The sequence below is a fragment of the Balaenoptera borealis genome (assembly GCF_965194805.1).
Source record: "Balaenoptera borealis genome assembly, chromosome: 3".
Classification (NCBI taxonomy): Eukaryota; Metazoa; Chordata; class Mammalia; order Artiodactyla; family Balaenopteridae; genus Balaenoptera; species Balaenoptera borealis.
In genome coordinates this window covers 39064011-39080005 of record NC_138866.1, presented here as the reverse complement: position 1 = coordinate 39080005, position 15995 = coordinate 39064011, and the positions used below count along the sequence as shown (strand labels likewise).

Below are 15995 nucleotides of genomic sequence, written 5' to 3'. Positions count from 1 at the left end.
GCTATAGCTTTTACATCACCTCCTTGCCCTGGGACCAAAGGAGTCTGGGCTTGGGTCAACCTGAGTGGTAGATGCCCATGCTGCACTCAGGTCAACTCTGCTCTGACCTTCCTGGGAGGCTCCTTGGGTCCTCAGGTTGATGGATCCCTGGAGGAGGATGTAGACATGCCCAGGCAATCCTAAATTCTTTTTTAAAATGTATTTTTATTGAGATACAATTGACATATTATGTTGTGCTAATTTGAGGTGTACAATGTGTTGATTTGATAATTTATATATTGTAATGTGATTACCATCGTAGCATTAGCTAACATCTTCGTCTTGTCACATAATTGATTTTTAAAAAAAATAAATTTGTTTATTTATTTATTTTTGGCTGCGTTGGGTCTTCGTTGCTGCGCGCGGGCTTTTCTCTAGTTGCGGCGAACAGGGGCTACTTACTCTTCGTTGTGGTGCGCGGGCTTCTCATTGCGGTGGTTTCTCTTGCAGAGCATGGGCTCTAGGTGCGTGGGCTTCAGTAGTTGTGGCATGGGGGCTCAGTAGTTGTGGCTTGTGGGTTCTAGATCGCAGGCTCAGTAGTTGTGGCGCACGGCCTTAGTTGCTCCGTGGCATGTGGGATCTTCCCGGACCAGGGATCGAACCCATGTCCCCTGCACTGGCAGGTGGATTCTTAGCCACCAGGGAAGTGCACATAATTGATTTTTTGTCACATGATTCATGTCACATAATTTGTTTTTGTGTGGTGGGAACAATTAAGATCTAGTCTGTTAGCAGCTTTGAGGTTTGTAATACAGTACTGCTGTCTGTAGCCACTGTGCTTGAGCCTTAGATCAACCCTGGAATTTTAAGGTGAACAAGCTTAGGGACTTGTGCTGCATGACCACGCTTGAGAACCTCATTGAAACAATTACAAAGTCATGCTGCTTTTTAAAGGGATGAATGAAATTGAAACTATGTCATGGAAAACAGGACTCTCAGGTTGATGGCTACTCAAGGATGGTAGAGGTATATAGGTGAGTAGAGTTTTAGATTTACTTCAGGCTTTCCTCATATTTTTAATGAGATTCCTCACAATCCTCAGAGTGGTGTCAAGAAAGTTCCTGAGAAATTATAACTTTACTCTTTAATGATTTCTATTGTCATTGCTCAGTTAATTCTGATTTCCCCTCCTTATCATTTTGTTAAGTATAGTTTCAGCTTCCTCTTATCTTATTTCTAGTACTCGTGAGTCAGATGGCTACAATTGGCTAGCCTTTTTTTTAACCTCTTCAACAACCGTGGAATGAAATTTACAAACATCTAATGACTGTGACATGCAGAGGCCTCTCTGTTTATGTCTCATTGCATGCTCTTGAGCCATTGCTTGCGAACCAACAGATGGCGCTATCCAGTGGAACATGAGAGGTATATTTAACTTTGAAGAAGTTTGAAAACTTCAATATGAACTATATGACCAAACTTCACAGCCATCTGATTTCCAATTTAGTAATTACTGGAATAATTAGATGAGTTACTCTGCAGATGGCAGTGAAGTTTCTCGACGACATATGTGCCCTTGTCATCTATAGCAGATGATGCAAGTAATGCTTGTTCTTCACCATAGCATTTGTATATATGGGATGCAAGATGACTTTAAGCTTCCCTGCCAAAGTCTCTAATTTTATTTAGACTCAAATGTAGCAGCATCAAACCCTCTTTGGCTTTGACTGATAGTACCGTTGGCTTGCTGTGTTCAGTGTTACACATAGATGCTAGAGCTGTGCAGATGACAAGTCTCATAATCTACAATATTTAAACTTTATTTTTAATTCTAAATATTGAGTAATAAAATTACAGAATATTTAAACATGAAGAAAATCACTTCCAAACCAAATCTAAGAAAACTATTATAATTTGTCTCATATTTCTTTCCAGTCTTTACTAAAAGCTGTTTGGAATTTAAGCATCTTTTTGAGATGAAATTTATATTCCATAAAATTCACACCTCTTAAAGTGTACAAATCACTGGTTTTTATTATATTCACAAAATTGCACAAGCATCATCACCATCTCATTCCAGAATAATTTTATTACCTCAAAAAAACCCAAAAAACACCCATACCCATTTGCAGTCACTCCTCATCCCCCCGCCCACCCCCCAGCTTCTGGGAACAATTAATATACCTTCTGTCTCTGTGGATTTGCCTATTGGACATTTCATATAAGTGGGATCACACAATATGTGGCCTTTTGTGTCTGACTTTTTTCACTTAGCATGATGTTTTTAAGTTTCATGCATATTATAGCATAATGTGTCAGTACTTCATTTTTCATTCTGTGGAGTAATAGTCCGTTGTATGGATATACCACATTCTGTTTATCTATTTATCAGTTGATGGACATTTGGGCTATTTCTACTTTTTGGCTATTATGAATAATGTTCTGAACATTCATGCACAGGTTTTTGTGTGAATGTATATTTTCAGTTCTCTTGGATATATACTTAGATGTGGAATTACTAGGTCATGTTTGTAATTTTAAACCATTTTTAAAGAGGACAGTTTGTGTGCAACCCTGGTTAAGCAATTCTTACAAATCTGGGGTTACTGCCAACTTCTAAGTCATTTCTATGATACTCTACTCATGTAGAAAGTACATACGCTAACCTATAGTTTAACGTAGCATTTGGCTAGCAGCCTCTCATGCACCTCTTCAGACTTCCAGCTAAGTACCCATAAATACATAGAAAAAGATGAAATTAGAATTGATACATTCTGAGAGGAGCATGAACGCTGATGAAATAACCACACTTGCTGAACTAAGTCTTCTCTCAGCTTTAGATACATTTGTACTTATTCCTAGTGTTCTCCACCATCCAACTCAAAAGACACTATCTTCCCCCACTGTCTGCCACTGACTCAGATATTCAGTTTACAGTTGTGACAATGGGTGTAGTAGTTAACAACACACTTTCACCTATTTAGTTGAGTGAAAAGTGTAGGCCATATTTAAGAAGATCTGCTAGAATGCAGAAGAAAAAAACCTAAAAATTGGTAACTGAAGAAATAGTACCCCAGTTTAAGATAGAAACAAGAACAGTTGGCACAGAAGAAATTACTGAAGACATAATCGAAGAAAATTGTTCCAAGCTTTAAAAAAGCCATGGATATGTTGGTGAAAAAACTAGGTTCCAGGAAAAAAATCAACAAAAGATCCCCCAAAACGGCACATTCTGTCAATTTTTTTGTGTTAAAAGGAAAAATTCTAGACCAAAAAATTCTGTTGCCCATACAATAACAAAAAGTAAACTTCAGCATCACACTCATTCATGAAACATTAAAGATTAAAAGGTAATGGAGTGATGTCTAGGCAATTTTGAGGAGAAAAAAATATTGGTACCTACCTAGGAATTTTATACCCACCCATAGTTTAGTCACTGCTCCAAGAATTATTACTAACAAAAATATTTTCATCTACAAAAAGCAGAGTTATTTTGAACAACACAAGGGCTTCCCCCCATTCTTTCTTGCATCTTTGGAGATTATATTGAATCTCTTTATATTGTCTTCAATCTGGAATCTGTGAATGTTTTTATATTAAATGCATTAATATCAGCATGTAAGATAGTATCTCAATTATGGTAAAAATAGTTAAGAAAAAAATTGTAAGAGAAAACAGTGATAGGTGGTGAGATTCAACATGATTTTTTTTTAAAAAAACATTTTCCAGTATTTTCAAAATATTTTACTACATGCATGAATTATTTATTTTTTCTTTAAGTCTCTAAAAATAATAGAAATGTTTTATTTAATAAAAATATTTTATAAGTCAATAAAGGTAAAATCAATACAGACAATTTAGTATTTGCCCAACAGTCAAAATGACTGGAAGAAAGTACCCAAAGTCTTAAGTGGTTGTCTTCATCTTTTTCTATATTTTGCAGATTTTATGTAATAAGCCTCATGTTGCTTTATAATGGAAAAATATAGCTTATTCAAAAATCAAGATTTAGTTTCCTTAATGAATGGCATTATTAGGTGCAAATGTTTCTGCTTATGGACGATAGATGAACCCTTTTTTACCTAAGCCCGGATCTTACGTAAATCATATCCTGTATTGTTAGTGTTACTGACCCGCTTGAGGTATATATTTTCTTTCCAGAAGTTTTCATTTATCAACATGTTGTAGCATAGAAGAGTCCAACATTTATTCAAGCATCAAATATGTATTGAGTGCCTATCCTATGCTAGCTGCTGAGAGTACAGTGGGTGACTGAGGCAAAGTCCATGTTCATATGAGGTTGAAAATTTAACATTTGAAAACTCTTGGAAAAGCTATTGAGGTCTCAGTGGATGGGAACACATAGTAGAAGCATCCATCCTGGTCAAGAGGAACAAGAAAGGCTTTCAGAGCAAGTATAGTATCAGAGTTAGACAGTAGAGTGTGAGCAGTTGTCCCATGGGTTTGGAATAGCTTCTCCAAAGGTCTGGAGGTAAGCTGTGTTTGGGGAACCAGAAATAGATGAATATACTGGCAACAAAGAGTTTGATGCTGGGGAGTGATGAGTGATAAAGGCTGGAATCAGCAGCTAGGTCATAAAAGGCCTTGTAAACCAAGTTAAGAAATTCAAGTTTTGCCCTATGGGTAATGGGAAGCCATTGGAGGGTAAATTAGTTTCCTAGGGTTACCATGACAAATTACCACACACTTGACAGCTTAAGACAACAAATTTATTCTCTCACAGTTTTGGAGACCAGAAGTCCAAAATCAAGGTGTTGGCAGGGTTGGTTCCTCTGGATTCTCTGAGGGAGAATCTCTTCCAGGGCCTTCTCCTGGCTCCTGGTGGCTGCTGGAAGCCCTTGGCATTCCTCAGTTGGTGGCTTCACAACTCCAGTCTGTGCTCCCGTCTTCACATGGTTTTCTTCTCTCTGTGTCTTCTCCTTTTCAGTGTCTTTTAGGGATACTTTTCATTGAATTTAGGGCCCACCCTAATCCTGGAAAATTTCATCTGAAGATCCTATCCTAATTACATTGCAAAGACCTTTAAATAAGGTCACATTCTGAGATTCAGGGTGGATATCTCTTTTGGGGGCCATAATTCAACCCACTGCAGAGGGCTTTAGGAGGGCAGTTGAACAAATCAGACTTAATTTCAGAAGGATTGCTCTGGCTACTTTGTGCAGAAAGGATTTGAGGGGGTAAGGCTGGGCACCTGGAGATCAGTGGGAATCTGTAAAGGAATCTCAAAGCTAGAGGCTTTGGAGATAAGAAAGTGGAGGTAAGTATAGGGTACTCTGAAGATGGTTGGTTGTGAAGGGGGAAAGAGAAGGCTATGGATGATGAGAACATATGGTGGTGAGGAGGGTCTTTTAAAGGATGGGAGATACTTAGTGCATTTTTCATGCAGGTGAGCATGACGTTGTATCTACTAAGGGAAGTAGCTGAAAATACAAGAATTGGGGGGAGGTAGAGAGAATTTTTTTTTGGCCGCCCTGCACAGCTTGCGGGATCTTAGTTCCCTGATCAGAGATCGAACCCGTGCCCGCTGCAGTGGTAGGGTGGAGTCCTAACCACTGGACCACCAGGGAATTCCTGAGATAATTTTTTTTTTTAATTGAAGTATAGTTGATTTACAATGTTGTGTTAGTTTCTGGTGTACAGCAAAGTGATCCAGTTATACATATATATATATATACATATTCTTTTTCATATTCTCTTCCATTATGGTTTATTACAGTCTACTGAATATAGTTCTCTGTGCTATACAGTAGGACATTGTTGTTCATCAATTTTATGTGCAGTAGTTTGTATCTGCTAATCTTACACTCCTACTTTACCCCTTCCCCATCCCTCTGAGATAATTGTTTTGATGAAAGGGAGGCAGTGGGTGCTGGAGCACAGCCTGTGCACAAAGCAGCACATCCACCTCATATTTGACTACTCCGGGGTATTTTAAAAGCTCTGTAGAGATGATATTGGTGATATTGAGGAAGATGGTTATTCCTGTTTTAGAACGCTGTATGTGCTAGGTACCACACAGCTTATTTTCCCTGTGTTAGCTCATTTAGTCTTTAATGTAGTTATATTGATTATATCCTTTTATTGCTTAGGAAACTGAAACACAGAGAGGTTAAATAATTTGCCCAAGGCCACAAAGATAGTAAGTGGTAGAATGTGATTTCCTCCCAGGCTGTGTGACTGTTGAATCCATACCAGTAAACACTGCTACCTGTGCTGCCTCTGGTGGCCGAGGGAATAATCAATCTGCATACTTTTTTTTCACAATATATGTTGACTTTGATAAGCAGGTGCTTATTATCATTTTGCAGATTACAAAGCTATTATCTTGCCTGCTATTTTTTGTTTGTTTGTTCTTTCCCTGGCTTGCCACCAGATTAATTCAGTGAGGCAATGCCATTTATTTTCTTTATCTTTTCATAGGGTTGGGACTGGTTTGATTCATCCTTTCTCTGTTTATCTGGATGGTAGGATGAGGTGAATATTATCCCTTCATATTATTAATTCACATATTAAACCTGCCCAAGGATTAAAGCTCCTCTTAGGAGACTCATTTTCATAAGCTTTTGCATATACCCAACTGCCTTGAATAACTCATACTGACACTTGCTTTGTGATTGATTCCTTTACACAACTTGATTTTTTGATTTGTTTATGGAATATTGTCTAAACTCAAATGTCATTTCCTTGGAGGAATCTTCCCTCAGCCCGGAACGAGCTCTGGCCTATGTGTTATATGTACCTCATAGCTGAACGCAATGGCTGGGACTCTGTAAAGCATACTGGGTAACACTTAACCAGGGCCCTTTAAAACTCAGGATTTTTTTTGATGAGGGGAGAACGGAGGAAGATGGAAATTCATCTTCCAAAATTCCAAAAAATTAGCAGTCAAAATATAATTCTAATTTATTATATGGATGGCACAAATTAGGAACTTTCTTGTCACCACGGATAATCATCATCGTCATGTATTGCTTAGATGAATTTGCAAAACTGTATCCAGGAAATGACTTTCCTCCAATTGCTCATATTGATAGATGTATGTCTGAAACTTTGTCTCGGGTGATTATTTTTTAAGCTTTAGGCAGTTGTATTTTTAAAACACTTGCTTTTATTTATTTATTTATTTATTTTATATTCTTTTTTTTTTTAAACATCTTTATTGAAGTATAATTGCCTTACAATGGTGTGTTAGCTTCTGCTTTATAACAAAGTGAATCAGTTATACATATACAATATGTTCCCATATCTCTTCCCTCTTGCATCTCCCTCCCTCCCACCCTCCCCATCCCACCCCTCTAGGTGGTCACAAAGCACCGCACCAAGCTGATCTCCCTGTGCTATGCGGCTGCTTCCCACTAGCTATCTATTTTACATTTGGTAGTGTATATATGTCCATGACACTCTCTGAGTAACACTTGCTTTTATAACAGTGGTTAACCATTTCCAGCTCAACCCATTTGACTGATATCTCTCTATTAGCTTGCATGCTTGAAGTTGAATATTAGGCCGAGGATAGGGGCCAGAGGAGTTATATTGCAGGTAGAAGAAGCCATGTGTGCAAAGGTATGGAGGTCTGTCATCTAGGAACCAGCCTAGCAGGATGTACCTGGCAATAGTCCTTTTCCTTTCCCCTGTACACAGTTCTGGGGATCCAGCAGGTCAGGACTTGTAGAGTATCTGCCACTCTAGTTAATAAAGGTAAAGGTTCCAAATAACTTTGATCAGTCGTTAGAACTAAAAGTTGGTTCACTTGGTGATATTTTTTCCTTTGTGTTCTCTTGCCAGTCCCTCCTGAAGCCATCAGCTTCTTGTCTGCAGTTGGGGTCTTTCTTGTTCTTCTGGTTGTCCTCTTCCTCTTCATCAACAAGAAGCTGTGTTTCGAAACCCCAGGAGGCCTTCCATGCCTGGACCAACAAGGGAAGAGAAAGCACTCTAAAGACAAGACTGGGATCCATGAAGGACTGGGTAAGCATCATGCTTCACAGTCTCCTGAGCTTGGCATCTTGCTGTGGTTTGGGTCAGGGAAAGAATGTCACTGTTATTTCAGGATGGACCCCATTAAGAAATCACACATGAGCTGTTTAGCAGCTGCTGTGGTGGACATGATGAATGGGCATTACTGAAGAATACATTAGCTTTAGGAAAGTAATGCTCTCTTCAGGGTCCAGAGAGCAGATGGGAAAAGGCTGACCACCACTTCCCATCTTCTTAGCTTTTTAGATGTCTGTGTTGAGTTTCCCTCTGACTAATGCTTGAAGGAAAAAACTGGATTTTTATTGACAAGAGCCTTGATGTGTTTTGGTCTCATTATGTTGGAAGAGTGTTGACATTATGTTGCAGTGTTTCACTTCAGTTAGCTGTTTTTGAGATTTTCAGTGCTCAGGGCCACTCCCCACCTCATATGGCAACAGTCACTTTTCCAACAGGAGGTTTTTACTCTTTAAGTTCACTGAATCTACTACATCAGTTACTAACTTCTTTCAGTTTGATGGGGGAAAATAACATACTAAAAGAAATAATTGGCTTCCTGCTCTTAAAGGACGTATTCTATTTTCAATTGCTAAAGGGTAGAACTTTGTGATACAGGATGTTATCACAGAGTAATGATTATCATCACACAGAAGCTGGACATTTAAAGACAGAGCTCTTATCTTACAGGTAACAACTTTGCTTTTTTTTTTTTTAATCAGTCTGAGTCTTACCCTCCTTTCCCATTCCCCATGTGTGGGGCATGACGGAACTGGTGGAGGGACAGTCTTAACATTACTTTTCTGAGCCGGGGCAAGGCCTTGAGGAAAATACCCCTTAGTCATCCCACCTCCTGAGCATATTCTGGGTGAGCCAGCCTGGACCAAGGAGAATATTTGCCTTATTGATATGGCACCTTATGTAGCCATCTTTTAACTTTTTTGCTTGGATATAAGGAAAGGCACAATTTTGGAATAAATGTGTATTAATTATCTATTGCTTTAACAAATTACCCCACACCAAATATTTATTATCTCACAGTTTCTGAAGTTCATGAATATGGGACTAGCTTAGTTGGGTGGTTACAGATTAGGGTTTTTCATGAGGCTGCAATGTCAGCTGCAGTCATCTGAAGGCTTGACTGGGGCTGATTGACTCACTTCCAGGATGGCAGAAGGCTTTAGTTCCTGTGTGAACCCTCTGCAGAGCTGCTTGAATGTATTTATCACATGGCAGCTGGCTTCCCCCAGAATGAATGATCTAAGAGAGGAGAGCAAGAGGAAGCCACAGTTTTTTTAAAAAATGACCTAGTCTACATACAGTGTCACTTTCCACCACATTCTAGTCATTTACTAAGTACAGCCTATGTTCAAGGGAAGGGGGATTAAGTTCCACTTTTTAAGGGAACAGATCAAAGACTGTGTGATGTATTTTAAAATCACCATAGGAGAGAATAATGGGAGGGGTGTAAATTGCAGTTCCGGCAGTTGATTTGGCATTGCTACCGTTGCAGTGGCCTTATTTTTTGAACTCCACTTGGGACATATGGCTCATCTTCTGAAAATAAAATGGAATTTGTTATGTGAAATCTGGGACTTACTAATGGTTTAGCCACTACTGTCTCAGCTGGGACATAGGTGAGCAGGATGATAGACTTCTGTTTGGTCATGGGGTGATACGAAGGTAGGGTTCATAGTGATTCTACTTTTCTCCTTTCCGCAGCTGACTGTCACTTGTTGTGTGACCAAGGCAAATTATGGAACCGTTCTAGATGTGTTTCCTTATCTGTACATTGGGGTTATCAATACATCCCTTACAGGGTTGATCTAGATTAAATGAATTAATTTTGTAAAGGTACCAGCATGGTGCCTATGATAAAAGTCCTAATAGAACTTTAACCATAGCTGTGTAGTATTAACAAAATTCCAGTCACAATAGTGGCTTTAGGAATGACATCACACATGAACACATTGTATTCATTACTTAAATTGGGAGATTTAAGTTGGTGGTTTTCTCCTTTTCAAACTATAATGGGTACAAAGAACTAAGGTTAGAGCTATTTAAGGTATTTTTCTTTTTGTCTTGTTTGACATGTTATCTGAGTAATTTAGAGACAATTATGAATTATACTTGCAAATAAGTTGAGGTTTGAAGATAATGTTGAAACGATAACAATAAAACATGGGCCAGAAGCTGTTAGCTCAAGAAACACTGAAATCCATGTCTCAAACTTAGAGTGGGATCATATGAAGGAGGTTTAAAAATAGTTTAATCAGGAGAATCTACAAATTATAACGTCTAAGAAGCAAACACCTTCATTTTGACATTTCTCCTTTAGAAGTTTAATTATCATTGATCAAGAGTCTTTGAAAAATGTGCTTTTAGCCCAGATTTTATCTAACTTTTGATGTTTGCCTTAATTATCATCCTCAGAGCCCTGACTTCTCAGTGAAGTTGGGATGTTCTTAACATATTTTGACAAATGTAGAGAAGGGAGGAAGGCAGCCTGGTGTGGTGGAAAGAAGCACAGTGAAGACAACCAGAGCTTAGTTTTGCCACTAATTGGCTGTGATATTTTGGGAAGCTCACCTCACCTCTCTGGGTCTTAAGTCCTCACTTGCAAATTGATAAGTCTGAACTAGGTTCTTCTCCCAATTGCTATTGTGCAATCCTGTTTGATCCTTAGGGTTACCGTAGCAATTTCTTCTCTGGGTCTCAGTCTATGAATGAAAGAGGCCTAATGAAAATGATTAAAAGCAACTAGACCATCCTACTCTGAGACTGAGCCATATGAAATTGCCATTTGAATAGATCAAAAAATGGCTGAATATCAGCAACCTAATCATTATAATCTAATATACATGTGAGGTTCTGAGGAATAAAATAATTCTTTTCTTTTGTGTGGTAATATCAGAGAGGCAGGCGTGACAATTTATTTTCTGAACCCACTGTGCCAAATAATTTACCTCACAAAAATACCTTGCCTTTTCGGCTATTTTTTCAAAGTTCAAAGAATTTACACATATCATTTTATCTGGATGTAGGTTAAGGGGAGAAAGAAACTGAAACAGTTTCTTCCTAATAACAAAGGCAATAATAATAATTAGATAATGATAATTAGTGGCTATCATTTATTTAGGATTTACTGTGGCCATACAGCTGCTAAGTCTGTTACATGGATTATTTGACTTCTTAATGCAAGGTACTTGTGTTGTTTGTTGGTAGTGATTGCTTTGGGGGAAGGGTGGATATGACTTGCCACAAAGAAGCCATTGTTCAGCATTGAGATAAAAAATTGATTAAGAATAAAAATCCCATGGTGAAATCATAGTTTTTAAAGAAGCTTAGCTTTGAAAGAGGGAGAAGAATTTTGTTTTTTGTTTTTTTTTCCCCCTCAAAAGCTTTCTTTATGTATCAAAGGCAACATTTAGAAGTTGGAGCAAAGAGCTTCATTTTCAAAGGCACAGGGTAGAAAGGATGGAAGATGTGACAGGAGGGTGTTTCCTCCCAGGCAGGGAGGGGAAGAAGAAAGGCTTTCCACCACTGGAAAGGGCAGTCCATGGCTTGGAAGGACCACAGGGAAAGAGATTTGGAGGCCTAGAGAGTTGCCTGGACCCTGAGAAGGGTGGCAGATGTGGGGTGGGGTCGCAGTGGTTGTGGTAAGAAGATCTGAGCCCAACATGGCCTGAGGAAGAGGTGGAAAGCAGAGCGCCACGTGCATCCCCTTCCAGAGGGTGGCAGGAGACGGCCTCATACGTGTCTCGTGTGGCCCTACTGTGGCTGCAGGGGTAGGACACGCTAGTGGCAATGGGAGGAGAGAGATCTGGAAAAGACTCCCTGAGCAGTTCTTCAGGTGAGCAGCTCATGTCACACAGGGGTTTAGAAGTTTCTGCGTGACCCTGTGGGGAGAAGACAGCAGAGGAATAAGAGCGCTGCCAGGGAACACTCCTGCCAGCGAGTTGTCACACCTTGGGGTAGGGTGGGCCTGTAACAGAGGTTTACGCCACCCGAGGCCTGCTCTTGGGTTAGTGCTCTGCTGTTGCCTTCTTGAAATTCTTAATGGTTTTTGAGCAAGGGTCCTTCCATTTTCATTTTGCACTGGGTCTTCAGATTATGTACTTGTCTTGCCTGGAAGGATCACCAGAGGTACTGCAGGTCTGGACCCTTCCCGAGGAAGGCTGTAGAGGCAGAGACTGACTCCTCTGGAGGTCAGGGAGCCAGGAGGGAGGAACGGCACACCACGGTAAGTATGCTTACAGCCATGCCCATTGCTCTCTGATGAGCAGGAGTGTGGGGTGGGAGTGCAAATCCCCCAAACTGATTACTTATCCCAAGTGAAACTGACCAGATGACTTTGAGGGGGCAAGCTGAAGTTTAGTTTCTCAACACAGAGCATGGGAGGGGGTGTGTTGGCAGAGAGAGACAAGAGCACAGTGAGACAGCATGGCGACAGCTTTTGTACATTTAGGAAGAGCTGGTGCTCAGCCAGGGCTCAGCAGTCAGCTGTGTCAGCTGGAGCTCGGGAGTGAGGTGGTCCGCATGTGACCATTTCTCCCCACCAGTTGGTTAAAAGGCCCAGCTGACTGGTTCCTCCTCAAGACCACTCCCACCTCTTCACCTACAACTGAATGTTTAGCTTCTGGTCCAGCTGGGGCTCTGACCTGCCCAATTCCTTCTGCTTGGGCCATGATGGCTGCTGTTGTCAGATACTTTTTTATTTCAGTTCTGCATTTAGGTCAGAATATGTTCAAGTACAACCTTCCTACTACACAATTCAGTAGGCAGATACTATTATCATCTCCATGTGATAGATGAGGCAACTGAGTCTTCGAGAGATGAATTTTTTTTCCAAACTATTAAGCTGCAAAGCTGAGACTCGTATCCCAAAACTGCCTAATGTCAGAGGCCAAGGTCTTAATTGCACTACTTTTCTGCCCACCTGATCTTCCCCACTCAAGTCACTATTTCATGCTTTTGAACTTCTGGGATGGGAGAAAATCAGGGGAAAGGAGGGTTAGGGGATGGTTCGGTTTCCTGTGGCTGCCATACAAATTACCACAAACTTCGTGTCTTAAAAGAACATAAATTGATTTTCCACATAGTTCTGGAGACCAGAAGTCTGAAATCAAGATGTCAGCGGGTCCACACGCTCTCCCAGCTTCAGGTGGCTGCCGACCACCCTCGGCATTCTTGGGCTTGTGGCTGAATCACTTCAATCTCTGCCTCCATCTTCACATTGCTGCCCTCCTGTCTGTGTCTGTCCTCTCTCTGCCACTTGTCATTGGATTTAGGTCTCACCCTGATAATCCAGGAAGATCTTCTCAAGATCCTTAATCACATCTGCAGATACCCTTCCACCATTCACAGGTTCTGGGGATTAGGACATGGACATAACTTTTTGGGGACCACCATTCAGCCCATTATAGAGGGAGAGGAGGTGGAAACATCACCTGGGAGTGATGTTCAGTCACTCCGAATTAGGAGAGTTGATGAAGAATTGGATACAAGATTCTTCTTTCTCCATTTTCCTTGAATAGGGGTATTTCACACTCCCCGTCTGGGGTTAGAATGATTCTTTCAAAGAGAGATGACAAAAGCTTGTCAGATATTTATGGTATAGACTGTAATCAGCAGTCAGAGTGCTTTCCAAACGTGAGCCCCGTTGAACTACACTGGATCTCAATCTTGGGAAGCTTTTAAAAAGTACCAGTGCTCAATCCCACTGCAACGAATTATGTCAGAATAGGGAGTGACAGTGGTAAGGCAAACTGTATAGTTTCTAAAAGAATACCAGGTGATTTAAAGGTGTGGCCAGGGTGGAGTGCCACTGATGGAAGGGGTGGGTTCATCGCTAACTTCCCCTTTCAGGTCAGGGAGGGTAACGCTTGAACAGTGTTAATGCTGGCCCAATCCACCTTTGCTTCTGCCCACAAAGTATCCATCCAGTGGTTCCCCACCTATTTCCCTCCCTGACTGGTTCATTTCAGTTCTACCTTGGTCAGCAGACAAGCTTTTTCCTTTATGATGCTTTCCCTCCCTACCACCCCATATACACCATGGCACTATTAGCAGATTACTTTTGCACAGGGATTTAAATAAGGAAAAGTTATTTAGGAAATGTGTCTACTTTATAAGATTATTCAAAGTTGTCAAATTACAACCATCTCTAATTTATATTCAAGATTCTGAGTTTTAAATTTTTAGTGAATTGGACCAAAATGGAAGAATTTGGCTGCCCCATCTTTGTAACTTCCAGGGTTTTCTGAATGATTGTGACTATATTCCATTTTCCTTTTATGCCCAAATAAGAAAGAGCAATGACAAATTTTACAAAATGGTATGAATCAGGATCTGAAACAGATATAAATATATATATATAGTACTGGATAGCAGATATGGTTGCTTTTATTATTATTATTATTACTATTATTATTATTTTTGGCTCCTTAAGATTGAGAAGGACATTTAGCCATGTACCCATCCTACAGTTGTAAATAACCAGTGTCACCTTCTTTATACTTCATGTTTAGTATGATTGATGAATTAAATATAGGCTGAAAAAGGTGTCTTAAAGGATAATATAAAAGCAATACAATTCATTTTTTCTGGGAGGTTTTGGTTGCTGTCTTTAATGTTGTATTTTCTGAACCTAGAGTCTAATTTTCTTCACCTGCAGGTCTGTGTGGTGGTTTTGCACTTGGACTGCTCAGATGAATTTTAAATGAATCAAATATTTTAGAATTAAAAAAAGGCTATTCCCCTAGCCCCTTTTTTTTCTGATAGGATGATTAAAACCTGTAAATGCCACTGAAATGCTTTTGATACGATTTGTAAACTTTTAGATTGTAAAATAATTTGTTTTAGAGTTATGAATTAACTATCTTTAGAAAGTTGAAATCTTTAACCTCTCCCACCATCCCCCCTCATTGTACTTTTTTTGTCCTGAAATAGTGGAATAAATGGAATAGCCCCTCTTTACTTCTTGTCACCCTTCCCCAATGAGGCTTAAGCAAAACAAGACCCAACTTGGAGGGTGATACCTAGAGTGTAAATCTACTTGTTAACAGTTTAAATTGAAAGTATCTTCTCTTCTGATTTTTTAAAAAAATTTTATTATTTATTTATTTATTTATTTATTTTTATTTTTGGCTGTGTTGGGTCTTCGCCTCTGTGTGAGGGCCCCCCCCAGTTGCGGCGAGCGGGGGCCACTCTTTATCGCGGTGCGCGGGCCTCTCACCATAGCGGCCTCTCTTGTTGCGGAGCACGGGCTCCAGACGCGCAGGCTCAGTAGTTGTGGCTCACGGGCCCAGTTGCTCCGCGGCATGTGGGATCCTCCTGGACCAGGGCTCGAACCCGTGTCCCCTGCATTGGCAGGCAGACTCTCAACCACTGCGCCACCAGGGAAGCCCGATCTCTTCTGATTTTAATGCTTTCATTTGCATTATGTATTTCTCTAAGTATGTGTTATATTAGGTTGAACTCTTTGAAATTACTGTTTCTGTAGGTTGGAAGTTTCATATGGTTCAACCTAATACATGAGATGAAAAGCTGTAAGGAGCTGTAGGAGTTTGAACATCAGGATAAGCCTTGGTATATCTCATTGTGGTGTCTAGTTACTTGTTTTGGTGACTTGATTAAGACACAGATAATTGAGAATACTCTCAATGAACCTGTCAAAGTATGACTGATTGAACCCTGTTTGATGGGTACAAATTCCAAAGAACACGTTGAAAATGACTGGTTTGAGAATATTCATTCATCCATTCAGTATTATTTATTAGGAATCTATGTTATGCTACCCAGTGTGCTAAGTCCTGGAAATAAAATGATGAAAAAGAGAGGTGTAGTCCCTACTGTCTCAGAAATTCCACTTTTGGATATGACAGAAAAACCAACAAAACTGAAAGTAAAGTGGCAAAAAAATTATAGATTGTTATAAATGCTATAAGGGCCTAAAATGAAGACTAACTGATAGGATGGAGAGATTGACCTTAGACAGGGTTGAGCACATCTTGCTCATTGCTGGG

At 40.0% G+C, this 15995-nt stretch overlaps 1 protein-coding gene and 1 long non-coding RNA gene across 7 annotated transcripts in view; one reads left to right on the top strand and one right to left on the bottom strand.

The window, feature by feature from the left end:
• LOC309626206 overlaps positions 1–15995 on the bottom strand; it is a 1050100-nt gene that overhangs the window by 364687 nt on the left and 669418 nt on the right. The gene's annotated exons all lie outside the window — the stretch shown is intronic.
• Positions 1–15995, top strand: part of SYT16 (synaptotagmin 16) — a 263020-nt gene that overhangs the window by 104129 nt on the left and 142896 nt on the right. For 3 of the 6 annotated variants that reach the window (XM_082386528.1, XM_082386529.1, XM_082386533.1), the window contains one exon: positions 7786–7965. In XM_082386528.1, coding sequence (XP_082242654.1) covers positions 7786–7965 — 180 coding nt within the window. Of the gene's footprint in view, positions 1–7785; positions 7966–15995 lie in introns of those variants that run through there. The other 3 variants (XM_082386532.1, XM_082386530.1, XM_082386531.1) reach the window with 2 other exon arrangements.